Here is a 22599-nt window from a genome sequence, read left to right as displayed (position 1 = left end):
CTTACAAATAAGAAAGTCCTACAACTTCTTTTCTGTATTAGTTATGATAAATTCAACTTTGGCAAGTTGTTGGATTTACCATCACCAATCTTTTGAGTCATTCCATGAGACAATTAGCTCCTTCCTGGTAATACTTATATTTATGTGAAATATTCCCATGTTATCCTCCAGAGCTAAGTACCTACAATGTGGAAAAATGAAAGGAGCAGTTTTACCCTCACCAGTGCATATAAAACATATTTTATAATATCGTTCTTATAGTTACATTTCACCCCACCACTGGGGAACCTAGGGGAGACATTAGAGGTGACTTATATGTAAAAATTAGATAGATTGTCACTTTGGAAGTACGTTTAATTCCAAAGTCAAATGTGCACTCATTTGATCTTTTAAAGACAGTCTACACGGTAGGGCTGCTTTTATAAATGATAGCAGGCAACACAGTGCAGGAAATCTACTCTAACCTTCCCTGCCCTATTTTACACTAGATACTTATAGGTAGTTTGAATCCCCCCCTGCCCTGTTATCTACTAGGGATGTACAGGAGTCTGTCATTGCCAATTGTAATTGACCCACTTTATCATATACTTTTTACTCAGTGCACTGGCCCTGGGCCTGGTTAGCAGAGCGCAGGGCACAGTCAGGGCCAGTAACCACCAGTATTGTCGCATAGGCTCTCATTATTCTAATGAGACTACTGGATTTTGAGCAGCAAGATCGTCCACGGTGTGGGAGACTGAGTCTAACCCACTGTGGGTGACACCTGTTGCTCTAAATCCGGGTTTTGCTCCGGCTAACTAGCAGTGCCTCATCTCTACCAGGGGATAGTGATGATTGGGCAGCTGAGCGCATGACATATTAGGCTTCTCAGGGAAGTCGTGGTCACTCAGGTCACATCCGGTTCTCTCATTTACAATTCAGTCTCATATATAAATGACAAACAGAAGCAGTATATGTTTTAATGATTGGTTTAATAAAACAACTGCATCTTAGACAGCAAAGCGTGAGCTGCAATAACCAGGATGACACAACATGACAGTTTTAAAATGGTGACGAGGAGAGTGAAGCATAAGAATAACACTATCATATTGCCACTATGATCAATGGATTATTTTCTATACAAGTCATAATCTGAGCACAGCATGTTAAGCTCTAATTCTGCCTTTCAGGTTCCCCCGGGGAGACATCAACCCTCATACCTGAGCAAAGGGCTGTAGTCTGCATTAACATCTGTAACAAAGCATTCAGTGATCAGCATACAGTCGTGGTTCCCTGGCTGGAATCTCCCTCTTAACATATAATGGGACTATGAAATGTTTTTATAATAACACAGCTAATGTTCTGAGAAAATGTCCCTACGTAAGGATGTGTATTTTCTACGAATGTTGGAGACTAAACTTCTACCACGTTCACCGGCAATGTACCGAAGTGTAGCCTTGAATGAAGCACAAAGTGATCAAGACTGTCTTGTTTGAGAACACAGTGCTAGGCTAAGCAAAACAGTTAGATAGATGAAAAATAAAATAAGACCGTAAAAAACGTTTTTTGTAAAATAAGAATGCGAAGCCAAATAGAATATCTAGGTTAAAGTGCACAGGGGCCTAGTGTGTTAAAATAACGTGCATGGAGCTATAACTAAAATAGCTACACAACAGTATCAGTCAGAAAACATGGGAGTGAACATGCTAAAAGGATGACTTTCACACAGTATCTCATTAAGTATCCTCCATAAAACTTTGGTCCACTGTTAACAGAGTATCCTATGGGTATGTATCAGATGGGCAGTTAATAACAGTCTTGGGCTGTGGGGGCCATACTTGATAAGGAAGATATTCTCGGTGGGATGTTCAGTGGGCAGGGAGGTCACTGAGGTGAGGTCTAGCAGATACATTAGAATAGTAACTGCACCTATTATTCGACAGGACAGGTTGAGAGTGCTGAGTGGGATTAATGCTGAGGTGAAAATTGCTCGAGATGAGATAGTATGCTTTAATGAGCTTGGAAGACAACTCAAGATCCTGTATGGGAAAGATGTACCCTGACAGCTGAGTCATCTCAACACCCACTGGTTGAAGCTGTTGTAGTTGTATCTGATACCAGAAAATGCTAGCAACTCGAGGAGGTGTGATGAAATTTACAAGGTTATTCAGGAAAATTAATGAAAACAGGGTTTTGGAGAACTTTGCTTTTTAGGTCGGATTTCAACAACGTTCAGCCCCTTCATATATGATTAAATAATTATCTTTATGGAAAAATTGTCAATAATGAACAAACTTTATCTGCTCACTTAGGAGAGAAGACGTGTATTTTTAACTACCCTCTTAATTCCAAGATTTAGACTAAACGTGAACTAAAATGATGAGGTTGACTTGCCCAGTAGGGCCAAATGATTTATATTCAAACAAAACAAATGTTGAAATCGAAAAATTAGAACCTAACAGAAATAGTATGACAGTTACTTCAACATGAGGTAAAAGCACAATCATGACAAAAAAAAACAGGCATTAATGTACTTGCAAGTTTGAAAATCTCTTTCGCTGGCATTTGCCCTGCCCTGTTCTGGCAGTGTTCAGAAGCTTGCTCGAAGGGAGGTCACCTGCAAACATGGGTTTCTGGAAAACTTGGTGCGCACCGGAAATGGAATTGGACTGTTAAGAATACACGGTCTCAGCAGGCATTTCCACCTCTTTCCTGAATAGCGTGTAAGGTGCAAACAAACGAATAAATATTTCCCCACACTGGGATGCAGTTGTTGGAGAATATGATTCAATTCTTTGGCTGCTCCATTGAGAACTGTGGGCACCGTCTGTTCTTTTTGGCTTCGAAAAAGTTTAAAATGAGACTAGAGAGACGTCGACTCTGCGCCGGGTCAAACCCCCAGAGGAAGCTAAATCTCAGTTGGAGGAACTGACGCAGAGTTCATCCAGAGGCAGATGCACGCCTGGCAAAGGCACCAGCCTAACCTGTGCCTGGCTCCTTCCCAGTCCCGTCTTCCTATTAGTAAACTGTTAGGAAATGTAAGATTCCTCTTTAGGCCAGGAAGCCTTCTGAGAAAACGCCTCTAAATGATCTGTACAAACAAAAGAGTGATGTAATTATTTTAAACACTTTCACAAAGTGTATTATACCAAAAACATCCGAATTTCTTCCAAATTTACTTGCATTAAATGCCATCACTGTATGGAATTCCCATCAAACGCCTGAAGGTGTGATAATGTAAAGTACACCCAAGATAAGATGTACTACACGTTACAAACAGTGCTAAGGGAAAAGAACATCATTAAAAGTCCATCGGTTTTTTAAATGCACATGACATAATAATAGCACATAAACACGACATCATGCAGACATGAAATACATTCATAAAGCAAATCTTTCCATTAAATATCAGTAGCCCATAAAAAGATCATTACCCGACAACACTGATGAAATGCACGCATTATAAGGGGTCGGTCATGAATTGCTTTATACATTGCCCTACTCCTGAAATGCCTCTTCCAGTGACTTAATTAGCAATGTATGCATCGCGACAGACCCCCGTGCAAGTGTCTCATCCAATGGCTAAGCAGCCAGGGAGCAGGAGGATTGCATGCAGGACACTCATCATGAATCCCACAGATTGTAGCTTGCAGCAGCCACCAAAAACCAGAAGTATTGTCTGTGTTAAGGCTGGTCCTACCCAAGTCATCCTCCCCACGGTTTTGTATAAGTCTAACTGCTAAGGTGGATTCCAGCAGCATCTCTTATGTCGGGCTCTTGCTAAAAGTCACGCACAACTACATAGTATCTCTCCTCTCCTGGGAGTATGTTACTGTGCAAAACATGACAGAGAAATTATGTTATAAATAAATCACCAGAGTAAGGTAGGTATAGATAAAAAGCATTCTAGAGATACCGCCAAAGGAAAAATGTACACAACATGACTTAAAAAATGACATCCATCTAAAACTATTATGTCATGAATTGTTGAAGCAAGAAATATCTTAGGAAGTGAGGTAAGGATGGTATGAAGCAGAATGTAGAGATTTAGTATAAGAGTAAAGGATATGGTTAGGTTAAAGACACCGGCATTAACCTCCAGCGATGGAGAGGTTATCATCTTGCTAGTTCCTGGTCTCAAGGCTTGAGGGCTTTCCAAGTCAGTGAAGAGGATAAACATGTCCACTCTGCTTTGACCGCACAACCTAGATATTCCTATCGGAAAGCCCAGGTTGGAGGATGTTCCAGTAGCCCAGCTTGATCTCATTGGCAACTGATGATATCATAAGCATGGCTAACACCATGGACTTCGCAATGCAGTTTAACCAAGTATAATAGAATACCGAGCAATAAAAAGTAAACACGTGAGTGTCATCACCATGTTACATATTATTATTATCCCTGAATTACATTATTTCCAATGAGCTGAACAGTGACAAATGCCTGTTTAACTGTAAGTATTATTCTTAATTGCCAGTTTTTTGTCTTGGCCGTGCGCGAGTGCTTCTCCTAGTGTAACCATTCTTTCCCTTCACCTTCAGTCTTGAATCAGTGTGTTTCTGTTGCAGAAAAAGCTGCCTTTGACCACTTTGGCCCAGTGTCTTATGGAAGGTTCCACAATCCTTGGAGATGACTCTCTGCTTGGGTAAGACTAACTATACACTTGGTTGGTGTAGTGAGAGCTGTATGACCAGAAACAAAATATCACAACCTATTGTGGGATGAGAGACAACCACAAGAATACACAGTTGATCAATAACTTTGTGAGTAGCAGGGTATACGATACTTGATTTATTTACACATTAGCCACTACTTTTGCTGTATTTGTCACTAAAGCTGATTTTTGAGGGAAAAATATTATATAAAAATGTGATGATAGGTATTTAACAGGCAAAATAGTTTCCCCACATTTCTCCTATTCCAAAATTAGGCCCAAGACAGCCAGCAGAGCCCAGTCATAGTTGCAAGGATTTAATCGCAATCACAACAGATCCAGCTATATTCTGCAAACCTGAGAAACGTTTTTATAGCCAAGCAAATAAAATTGGAAGGTCAGAATAGCAACAGTTCAATGAAAGAGTTGAATTCGGAGGTCGGGGCACAGATTGGGGTGGGATACACAGTTTAGGAATGGGGTAGTGTGGGAGAGCTTCCATGGCTATATATACAAAGTCAGAAAAGGGCCACAGGTTTAGCAACTATCACATATAGCAAGGTTCAGGTTATTGTATCAATTTGCTCTCACATTTGCTTACTTTACATTTGTTATGTTCCTCACTTTATTCACATTTGTTCAGTTTGTCTACCTGTACCGTGGTATCTCTCTTACCCTTTTGTTCTGCAGCGTTCTCTTCCTCTTTTCCTGTGTTAAAGGTTGTATCCTGGTTACCGGTTAGATCGTCAGCACCTTTTCTCTTTGAGAAGCAGATAAAACTTATACAACTTGTCACATACATTTTAGGACGTTGGTTCACTTCAGAAGTACTCTTCTGGTCTGATTTGTTTTGATGTATATGGCGTGCAAAGGTTACCTTTACCAAATTTGCCATTTGACCGATGCTATGACTACACTCCATAAATCTGCAGCTATGGATACAGAACTCCAGCTGAGAATAGTCTAGATATTCTGTTTTCCACCTTCGCCCTCCACTTCCCCTCTGAAATATAGTAGAAAATTGGTTTCTGTTTGTATTTCCAGTACATATTAGGGAGGACATTTGAGATTGACATCAAAGACCTACTGTGCAACACCCAAATCCTGACAGTTTTCTAAGCCCATCAGCACAGCATGGTTTCCGATGTCAATCCATTACAAGCAGTAGCCCAAGCTTTTTCTAAGATTTAAGGTTGCATGGAACTCACCCAATAAGAAAATTCATTCCGTTTACCCCCCTGTGGGTGCAAACTCTGCTGCTGCTCACAGCAGTGAAGATAAGGGGCCAGCTAGGGTGACTCTGGAAGAATATCTCCTGAGCAAAGACTGACAACACCACCTGCAGCAGGAAGTTGGGTTAGTACTTTAGACTCGCCTGAAAAGTATGCTCTGGGTCCGAATGGTTTCTGGGCCTTCTTTGCTCTGTATAAATTACATTCTATTTTGTGGACTGAGGATTTAATTACTCAATTGTTGAATGTCTTCTTTAAGTTATTATATTTGACGAATGATGCATTAGATCTCTCCACTAATTAATGAAGTAATGCCATTTTCAGTAGTTTTGACCAGTTCTTGGAATGATTCACAACAGTATTTTGCTAAGGTCAGAGACTTCAGCTCACATGGGTCTACTTACATTTGGCATGGAAGTAAAGACCTCAATACATGTATTGGCCAGTTCCAGCAACTTCAGTTAGAAGCAAGTCGGATGGAGGAATCAGAAGCTGCTCCCTTTTGCCATGTTTTTAGAGAGAAGTTGAAGACATCTTGGCATTGGTTGTGAATCGACCCACAGAGATAACTTTGCAAATCGTTGCACAGAAACACATTCTGAAGCTATGAAAGAAGATGGGCTCCCAGGTTCTGGGTTCCTTTAAATTCTTCAGAGAGGAATCAGAATGACACCAAATCTGTAGAGCCAATGCAGATTGGATCATTGCTGAGGCCCCTTGCTAATGAGGAAAAGGAGAAATGAAGAAGAGAAGCAGCTTGCTTATGCTGTAGCCAGTTAGGCTATCGTGTAAAGCAATGTCTTCAGCTTTCGGGTAACATGAAAAGCCCAAATCTGATCAGCTAATGCAGGGTAGGCTAAGTTCAATTAGAAGAATGTGCTACTGATAAAATATATTTCCTTCTAGAAGTTATACAAGCAAATCCTACAGGACCGCTCCAAATGATGGCATTGATTGAGAGTGGAGGTACAGGGTGTTCTATTGATCAGACATTTCACTCCCAGCCCAGTATTTGACTGCAAAGAAAGGAAGGATTTGAACACACAGTTAGAACTTTATTAACATCAGGAGATGTGATTTTGGACACACAAGAAGTGATCGCGGTTACCAAAGAGGTTGTGCAGAAATGTGCATATTTAACCTAATCAATGCACTTGCAAGTATGGTCATGTTATTTGTGACTTGGTTTTATTGCCATATCATGTACCAAGTAAGGAATAGATGAGCACAATTGTGTTCTTTTCACCAGCGTTGTGCCAAGAGCACTATTTTCCTCGCGCTGGCCTACGTCACACATTGCCATTAAAGCCTTTAGGTGTCTCAAGATGTATCAGACTTAGAGAATATGATACATGACTAATACCAACATTTTCTGCATGTCTTTAGTGAGACAAGAGCTGACACTGCCTCCACATCAGAGATATCATTGCACCATCAACTTCATCCATCGTGGCATTCCCTAACTGTGAAAGAAGAAGTACTGAAAGTGTATCTGGAAGAGAACGCAAATAAAGGTTTCTTAAGACATTCACCAGCAGGAGCGGGGACTTTTCTTATCTCGACACCTAATGAAACGTATACACCTTGTATATAGGAAATGGATTACATAACCACCAGGAGTTGTTATTCTTCATCTTTAATCACAGTATTATTGGATCAAGTGTAGGAAAAGATAGTGTTTACCAAAATAGACCTATAGTTGGTACCCATCAAAGAGGGAAATGTGTAGAAGACAGCTTTTAACTCATCGTATGGCCATTTTGAGTATTTGCTCATACTGTTTGGCCTCTGCAATGTACCAGCTGAGTTTCAACATTTTGTTAATAATATAGTTTGTGACAGTTTAGACACCTTTGTTGACATATATTTAGATGCCATTCTGATTTTGTCGGACTCTAGAACAGAGCACAAGAAGCATGGGGAAGAGGTGTTACATTGGCATACAAGTGGTTTCAGAGACAAACAGTAGACTCTTGCTTTGAGACCTCTTCCATCACTTTTCAGGAATTTTGATTTCATCTTTCAGAGTTCCGGCGGACTATCAAACAGTTAAAACTGTGCTAAATTGTCCTGAACCTCAAAATGTGATGAAGATACAAAAATTCCTGCTGTTTGCAATTTTTTCTAGGCAGTTTATACAAGACTTTTGAACCATTGTCCTCCCGATTGCACAACTGACTAAAAAGAAGTACCATTCATTTGGGGAAAAGAGCAGGAATAGGCATTTGGGTTTTTGAAAAAAGCTTTTTCATCAACTCCTGTCTTCTGACAAGTCTAAGAAATGCTCTAATGTCAGATGCAAGAAGAATATTATTTGTTTCCCCATTTTTCATACAAAATCACATGTCGGCGTGGTAAGAGGCATGGAAAGGCTAATGCACTATCACAGAACATACAAGGGGAAGAACGCCACATGCCTAGTTCATCCATATTGGTACTACTTCAGTCTCAGTCGTGGGAGAAAACTGCAGATTTGTTTAAAAGTATGCAAGTAAAGCTAAGGGGAATAAAAGGTAGAATCACCGAACCACAGAAATCTTCAAGGAGAGATTTTATTGCATAAAAAGAGACTTTACATTCCCGTAGAAGATCTAAGACAATGATTAATTTAATTGATGTATGACACGCTTGCAGCTGGCCATCCTGGCCCTAGGAAACCAAGGGAATTGGCAGACTGCACATTCTAGGTGTCCATGAATGCAAAAGACTATTGAACAGTACATTAAGAAATGTACTGTGTGTGCACAAACTAAAACCCTCTATGGAATACCAGCTGGTCTATTACAGTTCCTCTCTGTGCCAGTCAACGCTGGTCCGAGTCTCAGTGTATTGTAGTGCTGATTTCTTCCCCTCTCAATGTCTGACTATGATACAAGTACCTTATTTTATTCCTCCTACGTTGGCTGAGCTGTTTTTCAGAGGAGCAATAACCAGATTCAGAGGTTGCCAAAGTTCATCATTATGCATAGGAGGGCACAGCTCAGTTTTGGATTTGGAATGAACTGTTGACTAAACTGACCATCATTATTTGCAAATTAACTAGACACCACCCCCTGGCAGATGGTCAGACAGACAGAGTAAATCAGACATTGTAATAATATCTTCATTGTCTTTTTATGGACTGCCCATATGAGAGGGGAACGTGGCTTCATATTGCTGAATTTTCCTAGAACTACTGCATACGTATACAGTTTACTCTCCGTTTACTGTACTTATGACATTCATCCTCGAATGTGTCCATCACAGTTTTAAACTAGATATATTTCCATGTGCTGTTCTTTTTGCAGAATATACAGAAAAATCACAAAACAGGTGTGGTATAGTTAGAGGAGGCACAACTGGATCAGAAAAGATTTGCAGGTGTTTATAAAGGCCCCAACTTAGAGACAGGGAAATATGATGTGGCTATCCTCGAAGCCCTTGAAGATATTAGTTATCCATAATTCACTCCTCAATTTTGGGCTCCTGTAAAAGTGTTGCTGATGAAGGGGGCAACAGCACTATGGCTACGGCTTCCCCAAAATTGGTAGTTGTGTCCTTTTGTAAATTTCCCTGGTTAAACCACCTTACTAACTAGGACGGAACTCTCTTCCAGTGGTATTGGTTGAGGGAGAACCTGAATTTGAGAAAGATGCCACATTAGGTTCTTGAATCAGGAAACGACAATTGCAATATCTCATTGGATTGTAAATGGATTGTCATACTAGAAAAATCCTGGAAGCCTCCCTCATTGGTACATGCCTCAAAGTAAAAGAGTTCCATCCTAGATTCCGCAGCAAACTTTGCAAATCTTCCCAGCAAAGGGGAGTTTTGCAGGCAAGGAGAGGATTTACTGTCCATCGTGACCCATCTAGTTTTATTCTCTTACTAACCTGATAAGCAAGTTAAGAAAGAGGTGCACTGTTTGGAATGTCAGAGCAGTGTGAAGTCAAAAGAGGAGGTGGTGAACGGGCCTGTGGAGGCTGGGGCATAGATTAAGGGTGGGGCGGAGAATATACAGGACAGGGAGGATGTAGCTCATGAAAGATGTAATAGGGTTCCTGCTTATCATTTCTGTTTGCACACAGCTTTGCTTCCTCCAGCTTTATTTTGTCCCTTTGTTCCCTCTCATTTGTTTAGCTTGTCTACTTGTACATTGGTATCTCTTACCCTTTTGTTTGGCACTGTTCTATCCTGGTTACCCTTGTGTTTATCAGTGCCTGTACTGTAGGAGAAGCAGTTAAAACCTTAAACCTTTTGTCACACTTTAATATAAAGAGGTGGTTAAGTTCTGAAGATACTCTTATGCTGTAATATGTTTTGAGGTTTATGGCAAGCAGAAGGTAGCCAATCCAGCCCTTTGATTCAATGCTGTACCCAGACACCGTACATCTGCAGCCATGAACACAAGATTCCAGAACCACTCAATTCCAGTCTTGATCTTCTTTCAACATTTTCCCCTCTCTTCTGCTCTCGTTATACACTTGGGAATAGGTTTTTTTCCATTTCCATTTGAAAGTTCTATTAGGGGAACGTCTGGGATAGGCATGCAAGAACTGCTGTCTCTAAACCTGACAATAGGCAGTGCAATGCATCACTGTTTTGTGTTGAGGGCACCCCTTCAGTGCAGTGAATAGTCAGCAGTGGACTGTCTTGGGGGAGATGGATCATCCATCGAGTGGTGTGGAGTATGAATAAAAACATGAGCTAGCAGCAAACCGTTACTGCTTGTTCGCCCATTAGCCAGTGAACCACAATTAAAATAAACATGCCACTGAAGGCAGGTCCTGAAGACCTTCTTGATCAGAAGAGAAATGCAAGCAGAGACGTGGGTGTCACCTTTGGTATCAGATGAGAGATGAGCATAATGTGAAGGACGAGGGGGGTTGGGGTTCAAGATGCACGGTGATTGCGTATATGATAGAAAATAGGGGTACCATGGTAGTCAGTTTGGGCATCAACGTCCTCTGTCACTTAGGACAGGGTGCTATAGGTTTTTTGTGCAAGTCACCATATGAACCATGTCATAGAATATGTAGCGCTAAACAGTAATGAGCCTTTCAGGCTAACATTGAAAACCATGATCTTGTATCACGTTAGTTAAACTATTGCTATAGCTTTGTCAATATATGCCAGGTCGGTCATTCCAATAAAGTGTTTCTCATTCTGCTGTGCTGAATTGTAAAGTTAGGTCTACCACTGTTGTGCCATCAGGCTTCTTTCAAACCCAGATGTAATGCCCTGCCACTGGACCAAAATAAGCAGCATTCAATGCCCTGCCCTCCATACGCTCCACACATCGAATCCTAAACATTAGCTCCAACCAGGGGCCTCCATGAAGAGGCTGGCTAATCAACGTAGGGAGGATCATGAGGAAGTGCTAGTGCCTAGCTTTTCAGCACCCTACGGAGGGTTTGCCCTCTTAACCAGGATGCCACTATACACTGAGATGCCTAAGTACCAAGAGAAACCCTCAGCCCCTGATTCTTCCTCCCTTTCCTTTGCACTTTCTTCTCTTACCTATTTGTCATGTACCTTAACCTGACTGTTCTCAATGCATTTGTACTGTATTCAGTGTGATCCTAGCACTTATGTGGAGACATGTCTATCAGTAAGCGTTTTTCTTCATTTCTTCTAGCTTCTAAGGTGCAAGCAAATGCTCAGAGAAGAGATTCTAGCTTTACCTCTCCTCTTTTTCTTTCCTTACTGTCCCACCTGTACTCATCCTCAATGCTTTGAGGTGCACAGTATCTATTTTAGTTTAGATTGCTTTGAGTGGTCGTAGTTAGAATATTGTAAAGCTTGGAGACCTAGTGGTGCTGGCCCACCTGGCTAGAAGTTAGATGTGCAGTAGAAAATTGGAAACGTTGTAAGACCTAGAGAATTGGAAAGGTTGCAGCGAGGTGACATTAGGCTGAGAATTGATTTATTCTGGGAGCAAGGGGAGGGGTTGAATGTATTATAATGGTGTTGAGAGTCACATTTATTTAGTATAGTAAATGAGATAGGATGTGTTTTGTAAGCCATATCCTGCTTTTTCATTAAAGTAACCTTTTCACAACGAGAATCAATTCCCAAAGTTTACAGAAATATGGAAAGTTGTCCTCAAACCAGAGCCTGTGAGCTAGCTGCAAATGATGCCTTTCTTGTTTTGTACTTATGAGGTGTTTAGCGGTAATTGTTAGTTAGAATTTAAGGTCCAGTTATTAAACAGAAAAATGTACCTAGCAGTTCACTTGCAAAGTAAATATTAGGGCTGTGTGAGGATAATATAAATAATGATGGAGTGCAAGAAGCATGGGAGAATACATATTATAAATGAAGTGCACCATGATGTACACAAGCAGATAATTACATCTAATGTAAACATGTCATCATTTTCATTTAGAGAATTAGTTTGGTTCTCTGTAGTCTGCTATAGATTACAGATCACTCACTTTAAATTTGCCATACTAGTGTAAGTTCAGATTTTGATAATACCTAACATTAATTTACACTGAATTAAGCCGCTTCTTCAAGCCTCACTTTGATATGTCCATTGTGTATACTAAAAGTGGCTAACGTTAGTGTACCTAAAGAGTTTAAATTAAATTACAAACCCTGATGTTGTGTTATATTATTCGCTCAAGAACTAGACGTCCTGGGAGAGCATGACCCACAGACTGCCCGAGGAGAAGCCTCACCCTTATTTCTCCCCTTGTACTCAGAGTCTGTTGTGATAAGGTGTTGTCCAATTCGAAAATGCATTTTCTTGTCTCTTCACAGGAAAATGCTCCGGTTGTGCGGGGACGCCGAGGATAAACTTGCCCAGGAACTGACACACTTTGAGGTGGAAGTGGAACGAGATGTTATAGAACCTTTATTTGTGTTGGCTGAGGTAAAGATTTCCAATGCCCTGTCCCAGCAGTAAGATGAAAGAGAGAAGGACAGTTTTTTCAGACATAGAGAGTGGTCATATCTTGCTCTGAAATGTATGTGGCTGACCTTTTATGTTTTAGAGCATGGATACTCAAAGTACGGCCCGCGTACCTCATGCAGCCCCTCTGAGCTTTACATGCGGCCCCTTGTGCAACAGGAGCACTGGGCAGCTGTTTGCTCGACTCTGCACTAACAATAAAAATATTAAATACACACACAATCATTTATTTCAAACTTAATTGGTGTTAAAGAAAGGAAGTAACTAGGGACTCCTGCACTTAACTTTAGAAACCCTTCATTGCAGCACAAGTGTAAAACTAAGACAGTCTCTTCAAAATTAAAAAAGTGTATTTAGTTAACATGCAGAACCCTTTTGTCTTAGTACAATTTATTTAATCAGTGCATTGAGGTGTATTCCTTTAAAAGTGATAGTTTTCAAACATACATTTGGAAACATACATTTTGAAACACTAAGAACACCACCAATAGTAAATTAAAGAGGCAAGTCACTTGGTATGTGCACTTTATGGGTTGCCTGGGTTCCTATAATACATTAACAACATTATAGTTTATGAAATCAAACATAGAAGCAGGTTCTGTGCAGCGCACACCATGAATCATGTATTTCGAGGTCATCTTAAATGTGATAATGCAGAAAGAGGAGGGAAAGTGAGACTAAACAATTGCCTAAGATCCCACAATTTGGAAAAGTAGGTAAGCCGGGATTCATTCCAGGTTTTGTGGTTTCCCATTGTTTATTTCAGCCACTAGATGTATATCATTTGCTTCTCCTATACCTACCTTGCCACCAATCCCCCCAAACACCACACTTGACCGCCACTGCCCTGGCATCAAGCGGCCCCCAGGCGCGTTACATACCAAACTTTTTGGCCCCTGGGAAAATGTTTGCGAGTACCCATGTTTTAGAGTCTAACTTGATAGACTCTCATTTCAAATGAATGAGACTGAATCAGTTTGAGAATGCCACCTTCAACGACCTACAAAGGGTGACACAAGTATTTTTTAAATGTAGATCTCATAGCTGTTTGGTTTTCCATAGTATCCTTTTTTCCTAAAGCTTTACGGCCCAAATTTACTAAGGTCATGAGCGGCCATTGCATCACACAATGGGATGCAAAGTAACACAAACCCTTACGCTTGGCGTAGATAAGTAAATCTGGAGTAATGTTTCCACGCCGCCACCCATGTTTTTTTTTGTCGCATTCCTAGATTTACTAAGACTGGTAAACCTAGGAATGCGTCAAAATTCTAAGACATCTCACAGAGACGTGACAAGGAGAAATATCCTTATTTCTCACCGTTATTTCCTTTTTTTAAGTGTGCTGCATTCTGCAGCACACTTTAAGGAAATGCTGCAGAGGATTGTTTTGATACAGGAAGGTGTCCATTTCTGCCCAAAAATAATCCTGCCTGGAATGCAGGCACCCTTGCTCCAAGGCACAGGTGTGCCTGTGTTGGTGCCTGGCAGCTCATAGTGTGCCAATGCAGAGAGAGAGAGCAGGAATGTGCCATATATGAGTATATATGGTACATTCCTGCTCTCTCCGTTTGATTGTCCGCAGCAAGTTGTCTTACTGTGTTGCGTTGCGCCAAATCTCAGTAAATCTTGGCCCAAGTGTTATTATATTTTTACAATTGCTTGTTACAGTACATCTATTTTATAAAAAACTGATAGGATTGTTAAAAGGCCAACAGAGCTGGATCAGAATTATTCAGATCACAGGCTGGTCTGGCATGTGACAGCCTGACAGTAACCAATTCTACCATTGCCCTAGCAGGCTGTTAGCAACTCCTCCAGACTCTTTATAGGAAGAAACCTTCACCTGGCAACCTGTAGTTCTATATGAGTCAATGTAGAGAGACATTTGTCAGGTAAGCCTTAGAGTGACATTGATCTCTTATACATCTGATAGACTCCACCACTTTTTCACGTTTGTAAAACTCTTAATTGCTTCTTACCTGATCACTTTGGTTGACAGTGTCAAGTCGGTCACCTATTGTCTTCTTCCTTGGATCCTTCAGGTGGAGATACCCAACATCCAGAAACAGAGGAAGCACCTAGCAAAGTTAGTCCTGGACATGGATTCCTCAAGAACAAGGTAAGCCAACAATGGTCATTAGAGGTCTATCGTTCATAACAATAATGACACAACATTTAAAATAAGAAGCCTGACCTCCGTCAGTTCTGGCTTTTAAGACCTATTTGCAACCTTTAGGGAAAAACTCAGAACATCAGGATGTTGTCTAGTCCATTCAAGGTCTTACTGGCAGCTACGGCCACTGAAATTATGTGATTGAGGGGCTGCAGCATTTATAACATGATTATGGATTTTCTGCATTTACCATAATATCCATCATCTGCTGCATAATCTATAGCTTTTAATAACAAAAAAATTTTTTTTTCCTCAAACGGGTAAAATATTACTGAAAACCTGGTGGCACGTGTTTCCACGCATTAGAAGGGCCTTCACAAAGACTAAATTGTGATATTTTATTTGCTTATTGCTGTTTTTGGTTATTAAACTGGTACTAACGAGGTGAATATATATTCCCAGACTGTTACCATATGTACAAATTACAAAACAAAGAAGTAACAATATTTAGAAAAATGTGCTGCAATAAGCTGCATCATCTGCCTTTTCATGCCACATAATCTAGTCAATCCTGCTACATAATTTGGTCCTTCCCAGCCACATAATTCCATTCCTGCGGCTCTGCTGGCAGCCCAGCCAAATGACAGTGACTTTATCACAGACAAAAACACAAACAAACAGAAAAGTAATTCCAAAGTCAGAGTCCTGGCTTGCATTTTGAGTCCTGTAAATGACAAAAGTGGGTCATTATCCTGTTTAGAAACCAAGCCTGGGTACAGGTAACATGCAGGGTAGAACTGATCATTTTGTCACTCATGGCCATGGCCTAATTCTGTCATTGTCGCTTGCCTTGTGGGGCTTTTCTGATTTTTTTTTTGCAAATGCTCATTTTAGTTTTCAGTATGACTCGGGTAACATGAACAATTGTACACATATCTATTTTCCACTGTTTGGCAAACTGAGGTAATCAGTAATAATTCCTCAATTAATGTAATGTGTAGATAATGATTTGCTAGCCAATTTTGAGATGTTCTACCACCCTTCACAAAAAATGGAAGCTCTCATGAGGCTGAATTATGGTAGCCTTGCAGACCGAGAGGATGGTCCTGCTTTACATCGGTAACAGCTGTGAAAAAGTGGAACTTTATCCTTCTGCCAGAAAAATGAAATGTGCATACTCTAACTTGGTTCAACTGGTGGACGGTGCACTGTTAGGGCATCCATCCGGTACCTTTTAATTGACGTGCCTACGTCTGTAGTATATCTCTAGACAAAGACAAACTCATTTGAACCAGGTCACACCCACTTACATTGCACTGATGGAAACTTTGTGCCTGTCTAATAGTTATTACAGACAGGGCATGGAAGGAGTTGGATGCCGTATTCATCTTACTTGCGAACAGAGGATGATTCAAACCTCAATAACTTTAAAACACCATGATGTCATATCTACTTGTTAGTTTTAGGGGTGTTGCTCGACATTTAATGCTGGACATATATTGTAAAGTAATGCAATAATAAAAGGGTTGGCGTCTGTTCTCATCTTTTGAGGTTTCTCCTGTCATTATGAATCGTAGATACATAAAAAAGAGTTTATGGTCACTTCTGTATTATCCAATGTCCTTGGAGAGCTAAAATAGGTGTAAATGCCCACTCCACTCAAAGGAAAATGAATGTAATGTAATTTGGCCTTTTCTGTCTTTATTGGATGACCTTCAGATGCAGGGCATTTAGGGGCTTATCTATACTTTTTGGGCAAAACTGCACTAATGCAGTTTTGCACCGAAATGTTTAGCACTGGCTTGAGCCATTCCTGAGCACCAGCCGGGCACCATATTTATGGAATGGCGCAAGCTGGTTCAAAGGGTGGGCAAGCGTAAAAAAAATTACGTTAGCTGGGGGGGGCTGGCAGTATGGGAGAAGGGGGTTTTGCACCAAAAAATGACATTACACTGGTTAGAGTAAAAAAAGATGACTAACCAACCTAGCGTCATTTTCTGATGTAAAACCATCCATACCACATGACTCTCGTCTTAGAAAAGACAGGAGTCATGCCCATCATCCCACTGGCCAGCACAGGGGACTAGTGTCCCCTGGGCATGGCCATTGCACCCTGTGCCACGCTGGGGCCCCAAGTTGGGCCCCCGATGGCACTTTAATTTAAAAAAAAAAATGCTTACCTATACCTACCCTACTTACCAGGGATGGGGTCCCCCATCCGCCGGTGTCCCTCTGGTGTGGGTGGGGTGTTCCTGGGACTTGAGAAGGGCACCTGTGGAACCATTCCATGGTGTTTAACCATGAAAATAGGTCCACAGGTCCCTCAACGCCTGGTCTGACCCAGGCATCAAATAATGGTGCAAAGCAAGCTTTGCACCATTATTTAGCCCCTTCTCCCACCCGTGTGTCATTTTAGCACGGGGGGAATAAATATGGGTCTATGGGGTTAGCACTATTTTTTAGATGGAAACGCCTACCTTGCATCTCATTGACGCAAGGTAGGTTTACTGATCTAAAAAATGGTGCAAACGCCAATATTTTGACGTTAGACTGGTCTTATATCGAAATATAAATATGGAGTTTGTTTTGCGCCAAATTTGCGCTAAAAAATGACGCAAATTTGGCGAAAATGGGGTATAAATATTCCCTTTAGTCTGCTGCTTTCAGCCTTTTCACACATAACATTTCTCCTTGGTTGCCACCGTTGTTGCATAGGGGATTGGATTTGCAACACGGAGGACAGTGATGCAAACTCAAGTACAAGCTGCAATCGAGAGGATTAATTTTTAGTCCTGGGCTGAGGTTTCAAATTGGCAAATCAGCAATAAATCAACAAAAGTGAAGCACACATTAGGCCCCACAATAATGACTGAGAGTAGTAGATTTGCAAATCATTAAAGTTTAGTAGCAGATTAGCAAAGTTACAAACTAAAATCATTCACTCAGTCATAAATTGATTATCTTAATACAGATGAATTGGTCAGCCTAATTAAAAGTGATTCAAAATAGCAAATAGATAGACAAACTATTTAAAGTTGTCATAAGCAAATCAAGAAAGTTTCAGTTTCCCCTGACGAAAAATTCTCTAACATGCTAAGCTAAAAGGAAATTGGGAAAAATTGTAAGAGTGGTCAAGCAGGAGGTATCAGTAAGTAAAGCCTCTAAAGGGTAGAATCAAATAAAGAAACCGTCTGGTAAGTGAGATGGATTTGCTCAGGAGTCTTACTCTTTGAGCTGGAGGAAAGTAAGGCATCTGATCTCAAGAGAGTTGAAAGGGGGTCTGAGTCTGTCTAGCTCAGCAGTGCACAATTAAATCATACAATTTTTGACAATATGCAACAATCACCGTGGGTCTCAGGGAGAGGAAATCAATCAGGATTAAGCGTTTCACGATGGGATGGCTTCACCCTTCTTCCCAGCCATTGTACAATGGACGTTTTCTGCTGCACGACCTTCAAGAGCTATCTCGTAAGAGGATGATACCTCATGGTCAGCTTGTCCCAGTCACATGTATTGAACTTCACTGTCCATTCTCTATGGAACACACACAGGTGAGCAATTTGCACAGAAATCAAAACATTTGTAACAATATAATTAACTCAAACTAGTGCAACGCAGCTCCTGAAACAAGAGAAAGTACAAAGCTGCCAAAAGTACATTTTTGTCGTAGTGTGAGTCATTGAAACTGAACGTTACATTACCTATGGCTACCTTAACATGGAGATCATTTTCATTATATCACAATACATTCATAAGTCCCCTTGTGACTGATTTTTAAATGCCAGTTGTTGACGTGTTCTGTTTATGTCCAGACTCTTCTAGATCCCTTAATTCATCAGAGATATGGCTCTACATCATCTCAAGCTCCACTTCTCCTCTCTTTTGTTTTCTCCCATTTCCCTTTTCCACCAATTCCCTCCCTTACTTTTTGTTCCATTCCTTCCAGCCATCAGCCTAACCAACCTTACAATGCAAAGCAACAAGCATATAGCTAAGATCACAAAGAATAATATGGGTGTATGTGTTATGCAAAACTAAAAATAATGACAGCGTCACCACTGTGACTGCAAAACCAGGGTTACAGTGCAGCTTGCATAACACCTTTGTTTTCCAGCAAAGGTGTGCTCCTTTTGTTCACCACATGCAGCACAGATCCAGGTCTTACGGGGGTCCTCACTTTTTTGCTTTATCACATTTGTTAGTTAATATGCATTTTCAGTCGGTCACACATCTCATTCAATCTCGTGGTCAGAACTTTACATGCATGCCAACTAACATACACCTTATTGGGTTTTTGATTGAGTCTAGGGTTCTCATCAATTCTGACATCCTTTCTGGAAGTTATGAATAGTTGAATATGCTACAGCTGGCTGGAATCTAATTGCAACTTGTTTGAAGTTCATGGAACAGATGTCTTACCTGTACATCACTGAATGGTAGCCACAGAAATATCACAAAATATTGTGATTGTTTGTTGATTGTTTGGAATATAGCAGTTTGGTTGGAGTCAAACATGACAATGTCATAGACCATAGTGTCATTGTTTAGTAAACGTTGACAACGGGGCCTTATAGGCATATTGAGGAAAAGGAAAGATATGGAATAGATGTCAAGAGGTAAGGGGCATTTCATAGTTTGCTGGAGAGGGAGAGAATGGCAGCTAGTGAGCATAGCGTGTTTGAAAAGTTTTGTAATGTGGAATAGGTTGAACAGTTCGAGAGGTGCACAAGATCGAATGACTGATCCGAGGGTGGGAATTATTTCAGTTGTGCAGGTGTGTGATGGATAGGACAAGCTAGAAGGGTAACGTGAGATAAAGCACAATGAGAAGCAAGAGAGCAAAGAAATGAGAGTCGTGTTAATCTGTTTCGTTTTTGAAGTGGAATTTACTGCAAAGTGACTTGCAGTGATAGAGCACTGTATATTGATAAAAGTGGGAGAAAAACAATTTGCTGTCCAACATTGCAGGTGAGGCAAAGACAGATTAGATGTTGATAGTAGGCAGGCTATGCAGTGGCTATTGTGGCCATTGCTTCATTAAGAGTTGCTTTTTTATGCCAGAGTATTTGGTAGGTTTTCTTATCTTTCTTCATGTGTACAGGTGCTGCACATGTAGATCTTAAGAGAGCTTATCTCAGTGGTAATCTTTGGTTGGAGTTAAGTGAAGGTATGCAATTGAATCAAAGAGGGATGAGGGAATATCTACAAGGCATATGTTACATTTGATTTTGGGCAATTGGAGGGTGGGAGGGTCCAGCAGTGGGAGTAGTCATGTGGCTGATGGCATTGTGAGATGGTAATGGGTTGAATCATTTTAATGTTTTAGTTCCACTGAATGATGTCACATAACAGATCAATGATGTCACACAACAGATCAAGGTCATCCTTGTAGAGCTCAATGATATTAAAGTACAGCTTTGTAATATCTCAGTCATTTAACCTTACTCTCTGACTCGAGTTTGAGCAAATTGACTATCTAATTGAGTTTTGTCTACAGAAAACTGCTTTACAGCCATGATAAAAGGGTGTTATGAATTGTTAGGATAACTTGCTTGCTTGTATGTTGTTGGTCATAGTTTTCAACAGATCAATAATGTAGCTGGTGCTGTCATTCAACGTCTTGGTCAGCTAACAATGTTATGCCTAAATGGGGTATTTGTTAGCGCTTAGGGTTCTGGTTCACTGAGGACACAATTTAAAAATCAAAGCTATTAATTTAATTAATTATTGATTTTTTTGAACCTTTGTAAACTATTATTACATGCTACCGTGTGGGGGCCTCAAAAGGCTTCTAATTTTTGTTACTAGAATGGCCATTTTACTTACAAGACAGTAGTCCTTTAAAGACATGACATTGAGGCCTTTTCACTGTAAAGTGCTTATTGTATCAGTTTTTCCATTCACCCATGGGTCATCAGGACATCTGATGGGACGCCACTCTCAGGGTGAGATAATTATATCCATGGCTGAAGCAACTTTTTATGAAGTCGAACAGTGTGGATGTGTGCAGTGGGTGTGCCAGCAGTCTGCCAAAAAACAAAAAAACCTATGAGTGCATGTCTGCACCTGAACCGGGCAATAGAGCATCATGCTGCTCCAACAGCCATCGCTTCTCTACCTTTTGGCTAAGGGCAAGTGTAGTATTTGTTCATATCAGTTTAATGCTGCTTCTGCAGCAAAGTAATTTCTCTACTGAACAAAAAATGCCACACCATCCACGATTTGTTTGGTAGCCAAATTCAATTTGCCATGGCACCATAATACTTTCACATCTAATGTGGTAGCTTTAGATAATTTACTGCACCTCCCTTAATGATCACCTAAATACAAGTCTCTATAATGTGTATTATTTAATTACCACATTGTTGTGAAACATAGGGTTATGTCAACTCACATCTCTCTGCTACTCTATATATTCTTTTTATTATTGCGTTTTAGGTCATCAATGATTGCGGCCCAGTCGAAATCCTTTGCAATGAGTGGCTTATCATTTATAGCTAGGAAATAGCTTGTCATCAGAGTTCTTCCATGCCAGCTCTGCATTATTACTGATTCAATGTCATGAATGTCATGATATGATTAAAGGGTTTCTTCGCTTCTCTTGTTGCCCTCGTGCAGATCCCAGTTTTGTCAATGACAGTGCTGATCGCGTAGCACAAGCTGTAACATATTTCGTTAATTGGCTTTTCCTCTCCAACTCTCTTTGGTATCTTCAATGTCTGGGATGATGACTCACTTCGCAGCGCACCCTGTGCCTTATTTAACCATATACTTAAATAGACTTAAAGAAAAGAACGTAAAACTGGAATCACAACAAGGGCCGTTCCCTCGTTCTTATTTTCAGCACTTTCAAAGCCAACTTCACAGATGACTTTTATCTTCTTAGAATGCGTAGACTGATCACTGCTCATTCAGTTCTTAATTTAGCATTACTGCCAGACTTAGTAGTTGTGATACCTCCAATACTTCCAGTCTAACCTTTAAAGATCCTTCATACTAGTGGCCTGGAAGGGACTCAGTACTATTCTTACCCTTTTATTACCTTCTCTTCTTCCTATCTTTGTGCTGAGGTATAACTAAGGGCAACAAAAGCAAACAAAAGTAAATGATGGACAGAATGCAGAACAAATCAAACATTCTCCCCCAGTCACAGATCTGGGTTTAATCCATCAGTTCTTTTGCTCACTACGCCACCCCAGTTTGGACCCAGCCATATGCAAATTAGTCTTGACCCTGTTCCTCATGGGAACAGTCCAGTCCGAACTGCCAGGCCAGGTCCTCCCTGGCAGCAAATGTTCAAGAAACAGCTTACTGCGTGAATTGGTGTTTACATTCCTTAAAAGCGAAACATCTGAAATAAATGCTGTCACAAGAATTGTAGAATGAGCTTAGTGAACTAAGTATGGACAGATTTTAATCCCTTCACTGCTAAGCCTCCCCTCATCCAATTCTAAGCCTTTTTTTTGGGCTATGTGGAGTAGTTTGCGCTTAAGCCCCCCATAACATTTTTTCCACATATGCTATCCTTGCTAAATTTGCATCCTTCTTTTCCTATATCCTGGGGATTCTAAAAATACCCAGGGTTTGTGGACTCCCCTGGAGGGCACCGAGAAATTTGCCAAAATGCAGATAAATTCGAGGGTTTTGGAAAAATGGGGAAGAAAGTGTCTGTTTTTTAACCTGAAAATGGCATCAGCAAAGGATCTGTGGTGCTAAATTCACC

The 22599-nt window shown here is 40.6% G+C and overlaps 1 protein-coding gene across 4 annotated transcripts in view; it reads left to right on the top strand.

Annotated features, from left to right (window-relative positions):
- The window catches only part of ARHGAP44 (Rho GTPase activating protein 44), a 503523-nt gene that overhangs the window by 294457 nt on the left and 186467 nt on the right, over positions 1 to 22599 (top strand). For all 4 annotated transcript variants that reach the window (XM_069200331.1, XM_069200329.1, XM_069200327.1 and 1 more), the window contains exons 4-6: positions 4548 to 4624; positions 12610 to 12721; positions 14806 to 14882. In XM_069200331.1, the coding sequence (XP_069056432.1) occupies positions 4548 to 4624; positions 12610 to 12721; positions 14806 to 14882 (266 nt within the window). The remainder of the gene's footprint in view (positions 1 to 4547; positions 4625 to 12609; positions 12722 to 14805; positions 14883 to 22599) is intronic.

Source organism: Pleurodeles waltl, chromosome 7 (assembly GCF_031143425.1).
Source record: "Pleurodeles waltl isolate 20211129_DDA chromosome 7, aPleWal1.hap1.20221129, whole genome shotgun sequence".
Lineage (NCBI taxonomy): Eukaryota > Metazoa > Chordata > Amphibia > Caudata > Salamandridae > Pleurodeles > Pleurodeles waltl.
This window is presented reverse-complemented; position numbering and strand designations above follow the sequence as displayed.